The 16,881-nt window shown below is 38.9% G+C and overlaps 1 protein-coding gene across 1 annotated transcript in view; it reads left to right on the forward strand.

Annotated features, from left to right (window-relative positions):
- The window catches only part of USH2A (usherin), a 551,884-nt gene that overhangs the window by 221,648 nt on the left and 313,355 nt on the right, over window positions 1-16,881 (forward strand). Inside the window, exons 20-21 of the mRNA XM_012558807.1 lie at window positions 12,327-12,477; window positions 13,014-13,156. Of these exons, the coding sequence (XP_012414261.1) occupies window positions 12,327-12,477; window positions 13,014-13,156 (294 nt within the window). The remainder of the gene's footprint in view (window positions 1-12,326; window positions 12,478-13,013; window positions 13,157-16,881) is intronic.

A 16,881-nucleotide genomic window follows, 5' to 3' on the forward strand; every position in this document is an offset into this window, starting at 1 on the left:
TTTTTTTTTTTTTTTTTATCTTATGCACACTCTTTCTTCCTAGGCAGGACTTTTGTCCCAAATACTTCTCTCCCGTACTGGTGACAACCTTGAAGAAAATGTCATTGTTTCTTTAGCCTACGTCTCTAAAGCCCGCAGCCCTCATTATGCGTCTTTTTACTCTATTTTCTCTGGAGTCTTTTCTGTGTCTCTCAGAGTCAAAGGTGTCTTTATAAGTAAGAGAGAGAAAAATCAGTAAACAGAGAGAGAGTGAGAGAGACAAAAACAGACAGATTAACTCAGAAGGACAATTTCTTCAAACTTTCCAAAAAAACCCATTGCTGTCGATTTACTCCCACAAAATAACTCAAGATTTTAATGACATAAATAAAAAAAAAAACTTAAAAAATGCCTTATTCTCATCTAAACTCTTAGTTGTAAGATTCTTCCACTCCTCAATGTTGTATTTAAACCCAAAGTTAGTCCCGTAGGCTCCTGTTGGGAGAAAGGGGAAGAGGCGAGGAAAGAAGGCCAGCCAACCTCTGTGCCTGTGAACAGGGGCAAGGTTCTGACTCATCAGGTCATATGTAAACAGCATAGCTTAAAACAACAGTTAGCAGCTTGGGTTTTGGGGTAAGGTTGCCGGATCCAAACACCAGGTCAGCCACTTGTTAGCTGCGCCATCTTGTGCACCTCATGTAACTTCTCTCAGCCTCAGTTCCCTTGACCCACCCTGCTTTCTACATAGGACTGTCATAAGGAATAAATGAGATCACACATACACAGCATTTAGTCCAGGACCTGGAATACAGTATACACTCAGTGTTAACTAAGGTATTTGAGCCATGATGGAACAGTGGCTAAGCATATGACTGCTAACCAAAAGGTCGGCCGTTCGAATCCACCAGCCGTTCCTTGGAAACCCTATGGGGCAGTTCCACTCTGTCCTATGGTGTTGCTATGAGTCGAAATTGACAAGATTTTTTTTGTTTTGTTTTGTTCTTTTTAATGTTTACAAATGAATATAAAGATGTTAGCATATTCAAGGAGCAGTTAATCAAAATCATTAATTAAGGTTGTATACCTATTTAATAACCTTTAACATAAAAGAGTTGAATTTTTAACTGAAACATTGAACTTTGTTCAACTTTTATTCATCCAAAAAATATTGACTGAGCTCTTTCTAGTTTCCAGGCACAATTCTAGGTGCTGAACTGTAATGATTTCTGGAACAGATACAGTGCATTCCCTCATGTGACTAAAGGCTGTGGGGCATATTCTTGTCTTATCATTGCATCCACTGCCTGTCCTGAAAGGCTACTTGGGAACCTCCAGGGGCCGTTAGGATGGATCAGGAGTATTTAGAGCTTGATTTACTTTTTTTGTAGGGAGGTGATTGCTAATAAACGGATCCCTGGTGGAGCAGTGGTTAAAGCAATTGACTGCTAACCGAAAGGTTGGTGGTTTGAAATTACCAGCAGCTCTGAGGGAGAAAGATGTGGCAGTCTGCTTCCACAGAGATTTACAGACTTGAAAACTCTATGGTATCGCTATGAGTCAGAACTGACTCAACGGCAGTGGATTTTTGGGAGTTGCTAATAAACTAGGACAGTAAGTTTATGGGTGTCTGTAAGCAATGATGCCAACAGCTGTGTCAGTGTTGTTAAGGTTGACATTTAAGTTTCTTTTAAGTATAAAGTTGTATCTTATTTATTTTACAGGAGTATTTTAAGTGTTTGTATTTAGATTTCAGGAAAATGAATTGATTTGCTGTCATTCTCGAATTTTGTGAAATAGCAAATCATATTATTAAATGAGAGCCCATTTTATACCTAAGTACTTAAGTACATATCCCCATAAAATAAAAACTTCTTGGAAAAACTAAAAGAACACTAAAAAAACTACTGTAAGTTGACTGATAACTCATCATATTCCTTTTTTCTTTTTTTTTAACCTTGGCTCCTATGAATCCTACAAAGAAATATGACAACAATAGCAAGCCATAACCTAGTTTTTTGATACAATTCATTTCATTATTTGGCCTTGTTTTCTGGTGTTTTATTTTAAGTGTTTTAAAATCATTTTAGAAATTAGGTTAATAATTATAAATTCCATATTTAAGTGTCTTTCTCCCCTCTTTCTGGTCTTGCATGACACAAACTTTGATTCTTTTTTGATCTATGTAAGGATGATATGATCTATGCAAGAAATGAGTCTAAAAAAAACCAAATATCTAGAAATACTAATTGGATTGTTTTTTGCATTCTGAACTCAACTTTCATGAAAAAAATCAAATGAAGGTATATAAATCAGAAGATAAAGCCATCCATTACTTTTCAGAATCCAATCCATTCTATTTACCAGAAAGCAGCCACCCAGCCCCCATTCTCCAAAAAAAAAAAAAAACTTTTAAAACTAAACTGGATCATGTTGTTTCTCTGCTTAAAACATCAGTGAAAATTAGTGATTTCCCATCTCATCACAATTGTTTTATTTATTTCATTTTTTTTAGTGATTTTTTTTTTTTTTTTTTTTTTTTTGGCAAAAAGCAACATCTTTAGTCATTCTAGAAAAACCCATTGCCGTCAAGTCAATTCCAACTCATAGCGACCCTGCAGGACTGAGTAGAACCACCCCATAGGGTTTCCAAGGAACAACTGGTGAATTTGAACTGCCGACCTTTTGGTTAGCAGCCAAGCTCTTAACCTCTGTGCCACCAGGGCTTTAGGGAGATTCAAATCAAAACCACAGTGAGATACCACTTCACTCCTACTAGGAAGGCCATTATCAGAAAAAAGGAAAATTACAAGTGTTAGAGAGGATGTGGAGAAATTGGAACACTTATCCATTGCTGATAGGAATGTAAAATGGTTCAGCCATTGTGGAAAACAGTTTGTCATTTCCTCAAAAAGTTAAACATAGAATTACCATATGACATAGCAATTCCAATCCTCAGTAAATACCCAAAGTAATTAAAAGTGGGGACTCAGATACTTATACATCAGTGTTAATTGCAGCGTTATTCACAATAGTCAAAAGGTGGAAACAACTGAAATGCTCATCAACAGATGAATGGATGAACAAAATGTGGTACATACATACAATGAAATATTATTCAGCCATAAATGGAAATGAGTTCAGACACATGTTACAATATGAGTGGACCTTGAAAACATTCTACTGAGTGAAATAAGTCAAACTCAAAAGGACATATACTGTATGACTCCACTGATATAACATATCTAGAACAGGAAATGCATAGATAAAAAACTTTATGAGTGGTAACTAGGGGAAGGAGGATGAAGGAATGGGAAGTTATTGCTTAAGGGTAACTGGATTTCTGTTTAGCGTAAAACAAAACATTTTTGAAAATGGAGAGTGGTGATCGATATGCAGCATGGTAAATGTGATTAATGTCACTGACTTGCACACTTAAGACTGATTGAAACAGCAAATGTTTATTATATATATTTTACTGCAGTAAACAACAAAAAGTCCTAGTCTCCCTGTGGTGCTCTGGTCTGAATGCACAAGGAGGTTTAGGTATATGGCATCATATTTTTAAATGGGCATTATCAAACTGGGAACACATCCACATCAGATACAGCTAGATAAATGCTGAGAAATCATATTTTATGAAAACTAGTTGGAGGGAGCAGTGTTTTTTAATCTTACATAGAGAAACATAGTGGAGGACAGTACTCCTCACTTATCAACTATCTTGTTATCTGACATTTCACATTTACAACAGTAGTGAAAAATCTGCTATCCAGCTACTTTGCACATTAACGACGTACATCTGGCAGTAACAAACATCGAGGTATGAGGCAAGAGTAACGCTGGCTATGATGGTTAAAGTTATGGGTCTACTTGGCTGGGCCGTGATTCTCAGTGGTTTGACAGTTATGTAACGATGTCATTTGGCAGTTAAATAATGATGTCATTTGGTAGTTATGTAATGATATAATTTGACAGTTGTGTAATGATGTAGTTATCCTCCATTTTGTGATCTGATGTGGTCATCTTGCATTTTTGCATAATGCTGACTTTTGCATAATGACCGGGTCTTTGGAACCTAACCATGTCAATAAGTGAGGGGTGGGTGTACTTAAAAATTCCTGAAGTTCTGGGCCATAATGGTAAAGGAGGCTTGTTCTCAGAAAGCAGTAGGACCCAGGTAAGGAGGCCAGTCTTAAAGAAGTCAGTGTTGTTAACATGACTAACCGTATACACCCACTGCCCAAGAGAATCCCAATCTATTCCTGCTGCAACTCAGTTAACTCCTGTCATTTATCTAGAGTACCCTATTTCACTCTCAGAAGGGCCCAATGTTGACAAAATATTATATTCACCCTAAGATTTGTAGAAGTAATACAGTTTTTAGTTCTACATCAGAAAGAGCTGTCCAACCACAAAGACTTTCCGATAATGTACGGAGGCAACTTACAAAACAGCTGTTTTACTATCACTGATAAAGAACAGCAGACGTTCAGGGATCACCTGTCTGGGATATTTTAGGAAGAATGCTTTATGTGGTGGGAAGTTAAAGTTGGCGACTTTTAAGCTATCTGCCTTCCATATTTAAGATGCTGTAATTTTTTTAAACACCCTGTGGTCAAAGACGAATTCCATGACATACCCATAGATAGCACTTAATATATTAAAATATTTTTTCTCTTAGGAACATGAAGATTTGCATTTTATTGAATTTCTGTGGGTTTTGATAAATTCCTTAGAAAGACAAATTCACACTAGTTGTTCTATGTGAGATTCCTTGTGGAATGATAAGGAGACAGAGTTCCTGCTGCTACAATAAAGAAATAAGCCCAGGGAAGTGCTATTTAAGAATATGAGTTGTTGTTGTTAGGTGCCGTCGAGTCAGTTCCAACTCATAGCGACCCTGTGTGCAACAGAACACTGCCCACTCCTATGCCATACTCACAATCATTGTTATGCTTGAACCCATTGTTGCAGCCACTATGTCAATCTATCTCGTTGAGGGTCTTCCTCTTTTTCACTGACCCTCTACTTCACCAAGCATGATGTCCTTCTCCAGAGACTAGTCCCTCCTGATAACATATCCTAAGTAGGTGAGACAAATCTTGCCGTCCTCGCTTCCAAGGAGCATTCTGGCTGTACTTCTTCCAAGACAGATTTGTTTGCACTTCTGGCAGTCCATGGTGTATTCAGTATTCTTTATCAACTCCGTAATTCAAAGCATTAATTCTTCTTTGGTCTTCGTTATTCATTGCCCAGGTTACACATGCATATGAGGCAATTGCAAACACCATGGCTTGGGTCAGGTACACCTTAGTCCTTAAAGTGTCTTTCAGTTTGTCATACTGTGATGGCTTATGTGTTGCTGTGATACTGGAAGCTTTGCCACCGATATTTCAAATACTAGCAGGGTCACCAATGGTGGACAGGTTTCAGTGGGGCTTCCAGACTAAGACAGACTAGGAAGAAGGACCTGGCAGTCTAATTCTTAAAAAATTGGCCAGTGAAAACCTTATGAAAAGCAATGAAACATTATCTTACATAGTGCCCAAAGATGAGCCCCACAGGTTGGAAGGCACTCAAAATATGACGGGGGAAGGGCCTCCTCAAAGTAGAGTCAATCTTAGTGACATGGATGGAGTCAAGCTTTCAGGACCTTCATTTGCTGATGTGGCATGATTCAAAATGAGAAGAAACAGCTGCAAACACCCATTAATAATCGGAACATGGAATGTACGAAGTATGAATCTATGAAAAGTAGAAGTTGTAAAACATGAAATGGAATGCATAAAAATTGATATCCTAGGCATTAGTGAGCTGAAACGGACTGGTATTGGCCATTTTGAATCAGACAATCATATGGTCTGCTACGCTGGGAATGACAAATTGAAGACGAAAGGTCTTGCATTCGTCGTCACAAAGAACATTTCAAGATCTATCCTTAAGTACAACGCTGTCAGTAATAGGATAGAGTATATAAGCTAGAAAGAACATAAATACAAACTTTCCTGAGAGCAGTTTATTCTATATTGTAAATGACTTGCCTCTAAACTTATTTAATATATTTATTCTGTATTCTAAATGGCTTGCTATAACCGGGTTTTTTGGGTGTAGAATTAAGAACACTGTCTTTGGACTTAAATAGTCCTGGTTTGAATCCTCTGCCAATCATCAGTGTTGTGCCTTTGGATAAAGCTTGTAACTTCTCTGAGTCTCAGACTCTATACTATAGAGAGATCAAACTGTCATTTTGTCATGTAATTCTGAGGATTGGAAATAATTATGTTGAAGAATTTTGCACACAGTGTGTGTCTGAAAAGTGAGCTATTAGGAGGGACTATTTTGAGAACATTAAATATACTTTAACTTACTTGTTACTATTTAATTCTGCTGTGTGTGCATCCTTGTGCTCAAGGTTGACTGTCCATTTGTTAGCACATCTGTATATGCCCCATAATTAATATCTGTTTTAATGACATATGGTTTAGTGACTGGGAATTGAGTCTTGCCTTCTGTTTTCAATTTGTTCATGACTCAACGACTCAATATATGCATCGGAACTTTACTTTCCCATTCTGGAAACTAGGATTTAAAATCCTTGCCCATACCTAGCTATTTCAAAATATGATATGGAAACATGTAATCCAAAATTTTGAATATGTGCCTGACACTGAGCTGCGCAGGAAGGATGCATATAAATTAAAGGCCATCGTTTCTCTTATGTTCATCAGGGAAAGATAAACGAGGATGCTAGAAATCTCATCTCTGATGTGAGGGAGTAGTTTGGGGTGGGCTGGAGTCAGATTCCAACTGAATCCAGCTGGAAGCATCACATCTGAGTAGAAGGAGCACAGGAAGGTTGATGGGAACACAAGGCACTGGAATTAGGCTGAGAGCATTATTAACCCAGATGAACTCATCTGGCAGCCCCTGGTGACGGCGCCACTTAAAGGCAGGGTCCTCGAAAAGGCAAAGTTCAACGCATGTGTGGATGTGAGCTTCTAACTTCTGAATCCTCCAAAGCGCTTACACCTCTCTTACGCTGTGTCCACGTAGTTTTGTGTTACAGGTATTTAAGTCATGTCTTATCTCTGCCTTATCCCCCTTTTCACCTATCCTATCCTTTCGCCAGCCCCAGCAAGGAACCTCACGCATGTGGTAGTCAATAGCTTTTATCACAGTGTTGGGCTTGGTGCAAAAATTATAGCCTTCTTTTATATTATGATGCAACATTTTATTCCACTATTTTAAAATACACAGACACGCAAAAAACCCAGTGCAATAGTAACAATTATGTCAAGTGGCTTGAGAAAGAAACCGGGGCACATGGGGATCCCATTGAAGACATTTTCTCCCCATAACTGTCCTCTTCTAGCGTCTACAGTCTTGTAGCCACCAACTTTATGTCCGATGGAAAAAGCATCTATTTTTGCTCTTTAGAGCTCATTCCTAGAGTCCTATAAACCTACAAGGAGCAAAGGTTTGGGGCATGTGTAAATCTTTTTTTCTTCTTTTATGTAGAGAAGCATCCACAAGTGTGCATCATTTAAAAGTTTAATAAAACCATACATTCCAAAAATTGTACCATCTAGACTAGTCCAATCTGTGATTTAATTTATCGCTTAATGTTTTGTATTCATTTTGCCTTAGAAGGTTAAATTTGAAATTTTATAAAAAATTTCTTTCCCTTGAATTTATAGATTAGGGTAGCTGTCGTACCCAGTTGCCTTGCAGAATTAGTATTTGCTGGACAAGATGTGTTGATTCAGGAGGTTGTGGAGTGCCTGCCCCAGGAGAGTCATATTAAACTGGAGAGAAGCTTTGTGAGCAACATAGCATCTTTGAGACAATATTTCAAGCTGCTAGATACCCAGCTCTTCTGTGAAGAAACCAGGGTGGAATTATGGCTGGTTCCCAGTTATTGCTTTGGCACTAAGAAGCCTCTGAGGACTAGGTCTAGGATAAGAGGGGTTAAACGGAGGTGAAAGAAAGCTTTCTAGAATTCCGCGTTGCTGAAAGCATACAAAATGAGGAGTGATGTGTAAATAATAAGATGATGACTCTTTTTGGAAATATTTTGCAATTTTAAATAATCAACGTGTAACCAATTTAATGGAGCAAATATTTTCTTGTCACTCAGAAGGTAATCCCTGATACTTTGTTGATATTATGGAGCCTTCTTTGGGGTACTTCTCCGTTCTTTTTTAATAGCGTAGCAAAATGCAGGTTTGAACACGAGAAGGGAGTTTTGTATACGTATTAAGAACTGTAATTTGTTCATGGTGATGACTTACCGCAACTGATTTTCACTCAGAATTTGAATCATCAATGACGTTATACTCCTCGATGCAGATAAATCAGGCGAAAAGGAATGAAGCGAGGGGCCATGGCTCTATATGCTATACATTATATGCATATTGCACTTCACTTTTTGCCCAAGCTTTTGCAGTACACTTTTTATGTGAGTGCATTTGTTATAAATCAGTTGAAGATATATATCAAAGAAGAAGTTACCATTGTTAAAACTATTTGAGCTCACAGATAAAATATCAATACCTGATATTTAGCAATGCATGTTTTATAATCCGAAGATTTAAAGTTAAACTGTTGATTGATAGTTGCTCGAACAGCCATTTGATCGCGTTGCCTTGTCACATCTCTATTCTACTAATTGAGCTATTTCATACCATTTCCTTTCTTTTCAAGCAGCCAATTCACCCCCACACTTGGGCACCGAGAAGATGGAAACCATCGTAAGATATCTTTTTTATATTCCCATCACCTAATCGCCCCACCTTCCCGATTCGGAACCGTCCATCTCTGCATTCACTTCTGCACAACGGGGGGACTGTCCCTCCTCTATTCCACAGCCAACACCTCCACGTGTACACAGGGTGTCCTCTCTCTCTGCCACACAAGACTTTGCTCTGACAGTTATTCTCTTCTAAACTATCATTTCAACCAGTCTCTGTTGGACCATTCCAAAAAGCATGCATGCATGCTGCCACATCCTCCATTTTTACAACACCTTCCTTTGATACCATGAGCTTCCCTAATTGCCACCCCATTTCCTACACCACTTTAGAACAAGATCCCTCAAAGGAGTTTTCTGTGGTCGCTGTACCCACTCACTCCCCTCTCATTCTCCTCCCAGCCTTCTCTGCCATGCTCACTGCTGCACTGCTTCTGCCCTTGGCAAGGTCACCAAACACCTCCACGTGGGCAAACACAAAGGTTAACTCTCAGTCTTCTTACTTCTCAGCAACATCAGACACAGCTGATCAGTCCTTCCCTTTTGAAACGCCTTCTTTACTTGGCTTCCAAGACGCCATCTTTTATTTGTTTTTCTCCTCCCTGACTGACTACTCCTTCCCAGTGTCCTTTGCTGTAGCACCCTCCTGCTGACCTCAAATTTAGTTGGATCCCAGGGCTCAGTTCTTAGACCTCTTCTCTGCTCTATCTACGCTCACTCCCTCGGTTATCTCATTAAGTCTCAGCCTTTAAATACAATACCACAATTCATGTCCAGACTCATATCTGTAACTGCTTCCTTGATATCTCCGTTAAGATACATAATACACTCGTAAGTTTAACACAGCCAAAACAGAACACGTTATTCCCCCACAACCTATTTTTCCCCTCATTGTTCCTTTTCTCAGTAATGGCACCACCATTTACTTGGGTGTTTGGGCCAAAAACATTGGTGCCATCTTTGACTCCCTTCTTTTCTATTATCCATGCACTCTACATTCAACTGAAAAGCAAAATGTTATCAGCACCTTCATGCTGTTACTTGAATCTAAGGTCCCATCATATTGCCTGTATTTCAATAGTTGATGTCTCTGTTTCCACTCTTGCCCTGGTACAGCAGAGCGGTTTTTATAAGTTTAGAGTCAGATTGTACCATTACCTTCGGCAAAACGCTTCAGTGGTTCCTATGCCATTTAGAATGAAATCCGAACTCCTACTATGACTTTCAGACTCTCATGATCTGGACCCTGCTTGTCCCACCGACTTCTTTTCCTTCCTCTCTCGCCCTTACTCAGCCTCTTTTAGCCACATTGGCTTTTTGACTGTGCCCTAACGTGGGTTCTTCCCCCTCTTCACTACCTTTGGACTTACTGTTCTCTCTGCCTGGATTGCTGTTCCTCCAAACATTCTCAAGACCACCTCCCTCATTTTTATCTGCCCAGGTGTCACCTAATGATCTTCCTATCTAATGGAAGTTATTATCTAATAATTAAAATTGCATGCTTGTTTGTCATTTTCTCTCTCCTTATTCTGCTTTATTTTTCTCAAGGCATTGATTACTGTCTGGTATCTTTTTATGGGTCTGTTTTCTTATTGCCTGCTTCCCCCATGTAAATGTAAAGCTTTTCAAGGACAAGGACTCTATTTTCTTCAATGCCATTATCCCTGCACACCTACAACACTACTTCGCAAAGAACAGACTTTCCGTAAATGTTTATTGAATGAATGAGTGAATTATTAATTCAAAACACTTAAAACTGATTGTTGAAACATGTATTCTAGTTCTTCCACTCTCGTTGCTGGTCATTCATTAGCGTCATTGTTCACAGATAGGGTCACCTGAATCAGAGAATACATAAAATTCACACACACATAAAGTTGTGTATAAAAGAGAGCTAAAAATGAACCCTCATATTTAGTTTCATTTTTAGCTATTAACAATGATAACTGTTAATTTTAATTAACATTGTTAGCAACAACAATAATAGGTGACAATTACTTAATTAACATGGCCAAAATGAAGTTATTTTGCTTACATTCTCTAACAGCAATAATAAGAGAAATATTATTATCCCCATTTTAAGGATGAGAAAGCAGGCTCAGAGTCATTGGGTGATGTTCTAAAACCATGGAGCTTTATTTAACTCCAAACCCTGTGCTTTTGAGTTTCTGATTCATTTTGGAACAAACACTGATATGGCAAATTCATTCAAGTTATACCTGTTGGAAAAGTTAATTCAATAGCCAAAGTCATCTTGTCATTTTTGTTAAAAATTAGAATAGGGTTTAGTTTCACTTATCACAGTGAGGCTCTGTGGAACTACTCAAATGTATTTCCCTGATAGATTACATCAAGAAGTTATGCTGAACTCAGGATAGATTTGCAAGAGGTTCAGCTAGACTACGAAGAGTAACACATATGCCCCAATTTTTGACATATCTGAATGAGGGGAGGGCACTGTGAGAAGGATCATCTGACTATGTAAAACACAACAGGAAAAGAGTATACCCACCCATTGCCATTGAGTTGAATTCCGACTCCTAGCAACCCTGTAGGACAAAGTAGAACTGCCCCACAGGGTCTCCAAGGCTGTAAATTTTTTCAGAAGCAGACTGCCACATCTTTCTCCCACAGATCAACTGGTGGGTTTGAACCGCTGACCTTTTGGTTAGTAGCCAAGTGCTTAACCACTGCTCCACCAGGATTCCTTGAAAAAAGTATAGTTTTCATATTTTCATGGGTGGAAGTAAGGCTGGAATATGCTATTTTCTGCCAATCATGTATATTCATCATTCAGAAAAACATAATTTCAACAAACTTCCCTTCCTTAAGAAAAAAAGTAAAAACAGCAGCAGCAGCAGATTGCTCTATGTGGTGTTGCCATGGGGTCGGCTCCCAACTCATGGCACCCCATACTCACAGGGACCTCATGCACAATACATTCAGACCAGTGTATTGGCTGATTTTTGGAAGTAGATCACCAGGCCTTTCTTCTGAGTCTGTCTAAGTCTGGAAGCTCCGCTGAAACCTATTCAACATCACAGCAACAGCCTCCACTAACAGATAAGAGGTGACTGAGCTTGAGGTACATTGGTTGGGAATCGAACCCAGGTTTCCCACATGGAAGACGAAAATTCTACCACTGAACCACTGTTTGCTTTATGCGGGCTGGTGTGATTGAAATGACTAATGGCTATATAGATGGGAAGAATATAAGATCTGGACTATTTCAATATTAGCTTGCTTGGTCTGTTGAACAAAGAGTTAATTTTCAAAGGTGCTTTAATATTTGCTTCACTAAATCCCCTACCTGTTTTCAATTAGGTGAACAGAAGTACAGGTGGAATGTGCTGCATATTCATTGTTCTTGCTGTTTGGGGACTGGCTTTTAAGATGGAAATAATAATCTAATTGGGTTGAAATGAACAATAAGGAAGTACAGTAGTTCAGGAATGAAAATGTTAAATTAAATGGACCATGTTTAACATTGTTGTTGATCCCGAGGAACAGTTTTTCCAGTATATGGAGCATTCCGAGCCCATCCAGCATATGTTCTCCATGGTTTTCTCTGCTCTAATTCATCTGTGGTTGTCGACAGCTCCAGATGGCGTGCTGCCTCCGAGGCTTTCATCTGCCACTCCAACCAGTCTTCAGGTTGTCTGGTCTACACCAGCTCATAACAACGCTCCAGGCTCTCCCAGATACCAGCTCCAGATGAGGCCTGGCCACTCCACCCATGAATTTCTAGAGTGAGCATTCCACATTGTCCAGTGTAGACCTAATCTGCAGTACCTTAATTTTTGAAGAATAGGCCAGTTCTCATTTGCAACAAATATTGGTTACGTTTTAAAAGTTCAAACAAACAAGAAAACGACCTAGGGGAAAATTATTTGCTCTACAGAATTATCTATTTTTTTCATTTATTTAGCATCTAAAATAAGATTTCTTGATACTTTTCATGAGCGTATGTATTGAATAAAACAGAGATATTCTTGAACGAGGTAGAATGCTGCATGAACTGGGTCTGGAAACTTATAATAACTGTACAAATTCTACATGGCAATCAGTCTCAACACTACAGAATTTACATCTTATATAAACACAAGATTACAAACCCTCAGCCAAATGGCCATTTATTTTAAAAGAGATACCATTCTATAACACAAAATTGCAGTACTTAAATGTGTGTTGACATTCTCTGAAAATTCTTTGCAATGAGATTTTGTCTGTCTTTTTATCTCTTTGAGTGTGTAAAATTTCTAAGTAACATCTCTTCCCCATACAGGTTATTTGCTAATCCTTCTGCATCGTTGAGTTATGAAGTGAGAGATCTCCAGCCGTACACAGAGTATGAGTTTCGGCTGGTTGCCTCCAATGGATTTGGCAGTGCTCGTAGTTCTTGGATTCCATTCATGACCACAGAGGACAGTAAGTGCTCCAACAATACACAGCCAAATGGCCTCCATACTGGGGGTATTGAGTCTTCAGTTTTTCCAAAGCAAAGAAATCAACCTCTCTACTTCCTTGATCTTTAGCACAATAATATTTTCTGGGGGAAGGAGGAAAATCTCCAGACAGAAGAAAAATGTGGGCTTGGAGGGTTGGAGGATCAGGCCTACAGACAGGAAGAAGTCATTCACAATAAATTATGATATGGGTCAGAATCCACTCGATGGCAACAGGTTTGGTTTTGGTATGGCCGTGTTGTATCCATCAAGGTGCACCTAGGTATCCTGCAGGAGAAAGGTTGTATCTTCTCTATGACCAAATGTTACAGTGTTCTCCATTTTGGAGGAAGCCTGGCAGGTAGAAGAAAGTGAAATGTGAACCTCATTTCATGAAGATGGTTAAAGTGTCTTTAAACGGTTTCCTGGAAACAGATTCCACTGTGCTTTTGCTTGAGCCTGAGAGCCAGCCTCGAGAATAAAGTACAATCTGACAACAGTGATTCTGCATGTATTACAAAGGGTAGATTAGGATGGCTTTATTCAACCAATAAAGAGAATTTTCTAAATTTTCACTGAAAAGTTGTGTTTGCATATATATGTTTTACTAGGTTACGTAAGTAAAATAAATGCATGACTGTGATGTTTGGTTTTATACAAATATAAAATCTATAAAAGCATATATTTGGCAATAAATTTTTTTTGAAAGTTGGAAATGAAATCAAGATACACAAAGAAAAAGGGGACACTATCTGTGCTTTAGGTGAAGGTTTACAGAGCAAATTAATTTCTCATTTAATAGTTTATCCTCAAATTGTTCCATGACATTGGTTGCGATCCCCACAATGTGTCAACACGCTCCCCATTACCACCCTGAGTTTCCCATTTACATTCGTCCAGTTTTCCTGCCCCTTCTGCCTTTTCATATTTGCTTTTGGGCAGGTATTGCCCTTTTGGTCTCATGTAGATGATGTTCTAAGGAGCACTTTCCTCTCGTGTGTTATTGTTTATTTATAAATCTGTCTATTATTTTGCTGAAAGGTGATCTCTGGGAATGGCTTCAGTTCCAACTTAAAAGGGTGTCTAGGGGCCAGAGTCTTGGAGGTTCCTCCAGTCTCTCTCAGACCAGTAAATTTGGTCTTTTTTAATGCATGTGAATTTTGTTCTACTTTTTTTCCCCACTCTAACCAGTACCTTCTATTGTGATCCTGGTCAGAGTGGTCAGTAGTGGTAGCCGGGCACCATCTAGGTCTTCTGGTCTCAGGCTAGTGGAGGCTGTGGTTCCTGTGGTCCATTAATCCTTTGGACTAATTGTTTCCTTGAGTCTGATTTTCTTCACTCTCCTTTGCTCTGGACATAAAGAGACCAGTAGTTATATCTTAGGTGGCCACTTGCAAGCTTTTAAAACCCTGGACTACTTACCACAGAAGGATATAGAGTGTTGTCTTTATGACTATGTTATGCCAATTGACCTAGATGTCCCTGAGACTATGGTCTTTAGCCTTCAAGCCCAGTAACTCAGTACCTTGAGGTGTTTGGTTATGTCTAGGATGTTTCCATGACTGTGGCCCCTGTGTACTCTATTATATATGTTAATATACATGCTGTACATACAAATACGTATGTGGAAATATCACAGCCAAATCTATATATGCATGTGGGTATACTCCCATACACCCTTCAGTACCTGTTCAACATACACATCTACCTATGTATCCACTCATAAATTATTGTTTTTTATTACCGTTGTTGCAGGATTTTATATGTTATAGTATTTACCGTCCATGTCTTTTATTCTTGTGTGCCTCTCAGTGTCTTCCCTTGCCTTGGTCATGTGCTGACTCCCCCCATGTTGTGTACTGCCTTTCCCTTCACCAAAGTTAACGTGTGTCTGCTCTCTAGTTAGTGATTTTCCTTCCCTCCCTCTCCCATCCCTAGTAACCATCAAAAAATGTTTCTTTATGTGTGTAAACCTTTTCTTGACTATTCATAATAGTGGTTTCATACAATATTTGTCCTTTTGTGATTGACTTATTTCACTCAGCGTAATGGCCTCCAGATTCATCCATGTTGGGAGATGTTTCTCGAATTCATCATTATTCTTTACTGTTGCACAGTATTTCATTGTGTGTATGTACCGCAGCTTGTTTAACCCATTCATCTGTTGATCAGCACTTAGATTGTTTCCATCTTTTTGCTATTGTGAATAATGCTGTAATGAACATGGGTTTGCATGTGTCTATTCTTGTCACGGCTCTTATTTCCCTAGTATGTATACCTAGGAGTGAGATTACTGGATCATATGGTATTTCTATTTCTAGCTTTTTAACCCTTCCATGGATAAATTTTTTTTGGAATTGTTTGGTGATGCCATGTTTTTTTACTAATGGAATGGATGCTGAATCATTGTTTGTTGGTACTTTTTTATTATTTGAGAAAACGTGGTACCAGCTGCAAGTGGGACATATCAGTCCCAAGTTCCATGAAGCACATCACACATGGGACATATCAGTCCCATGGTGCATCACACTTTCTGGTTACACTTGAGCCATAAAATACCTTACTCAACTTTCCAAAAATACACATGAAATACTAATTGAACATTGAGCTTGCTGCACATGATTGTTACCAATTTGATTTAGAGTGAGCCATATCAGTACCTTGTTCCATAAAGCACACCACACACACAGGACATTTCAGTCCCATGTCCCCGGAAATGCATCACAAACTGTTCCCCCCAAAAATAACTCATTTACTTGAATCTTTCCAAATACCAGTAACTGTACCTTGTCAATAACATAAAGGAAATAGTAAACACACTTGCAACCCTCATCTCGCTGTACAGAAGCCAAAAGACACAAACGTTTTACAGAATCACTCTTCCGGGAAGCATCCCCTCACACAAAGGGCTCTCAGCACTCAAATGTGGCACAGACCAACCTCCTTGTTTTTTAGGCAGTTGCAGCATATTTGCCACAATGCCAGAATGTACTAAAGTGGTTCAAATGCCTGCCAATAAACCTCCAGGGCCTGAAAATGTAACACAGGCATATATATCCCACAGTTCAGGAAACACCATACTGTTCTCCATAGTGATTGTACCATTTTACATTCCTACCAGCAATGTGTAAGAGTTCCAATCTCCCCATAACCTTTCCAGCATTTTTTTTTTTTTTTTGATCAATGCCGTTATTGCCAGGGTGAGATGGGATCTCATCTTAGTTTTGATTTGTGTCTCTATAATGCCTAATGATCGGGAGCGTCTCTTCATTGTTTTTTCAGCACCGGAATGACTTCTTTGGTGAAGTGTCAGCTCATGTCCTTTGCCCACTTTTTTAACTGGGTTGTTTGTCTTTTGGTTGTTGAGGTGTTAATGTTTTCTATGAATTTTCAAGATTAAACTCTTGTCAGATATGTCACAGTCAAAAAATTTGTCCCAGTCTGTAAGTTCTCTTTTTACTCTTTTGGTGAAGTCTTTTGATGAGCCTAAGTGTTTAATTTTTAGGAGATCCCAGTTACCTAGTTTATCTTCTGATGTTGCTGAATTTTTAGTTATGTTTGATATTCTATTTATGCCATGTATTAGGGCCCCTAATATTATCCCTGGAGCCCTGGTGGTGCAGAAGTTAAGTGATATGGCTGCTAACCAAAAGGTCGGCAGTCCAAACTCACCAGCTGCTCCTTGGAAACCCTATGGAGCATTTCTAC

This window comes from Trichechus manatus, unplaced genomic scaffold, assembly GCF_000243295.1.
Source record: "Trichechus manatus latirostris isolate Lorelei unplaced genomic scaffold, TriManLat1.0 scaffold00187, whole genome shotgun sequence".
In the NCBI taxonomy this organism is placed as follows: Eukaryota; Metazoa; Chordata; class Mammalia; order Sirenia; family Trichechidae; genus Trichechus; species Trichechus manatus.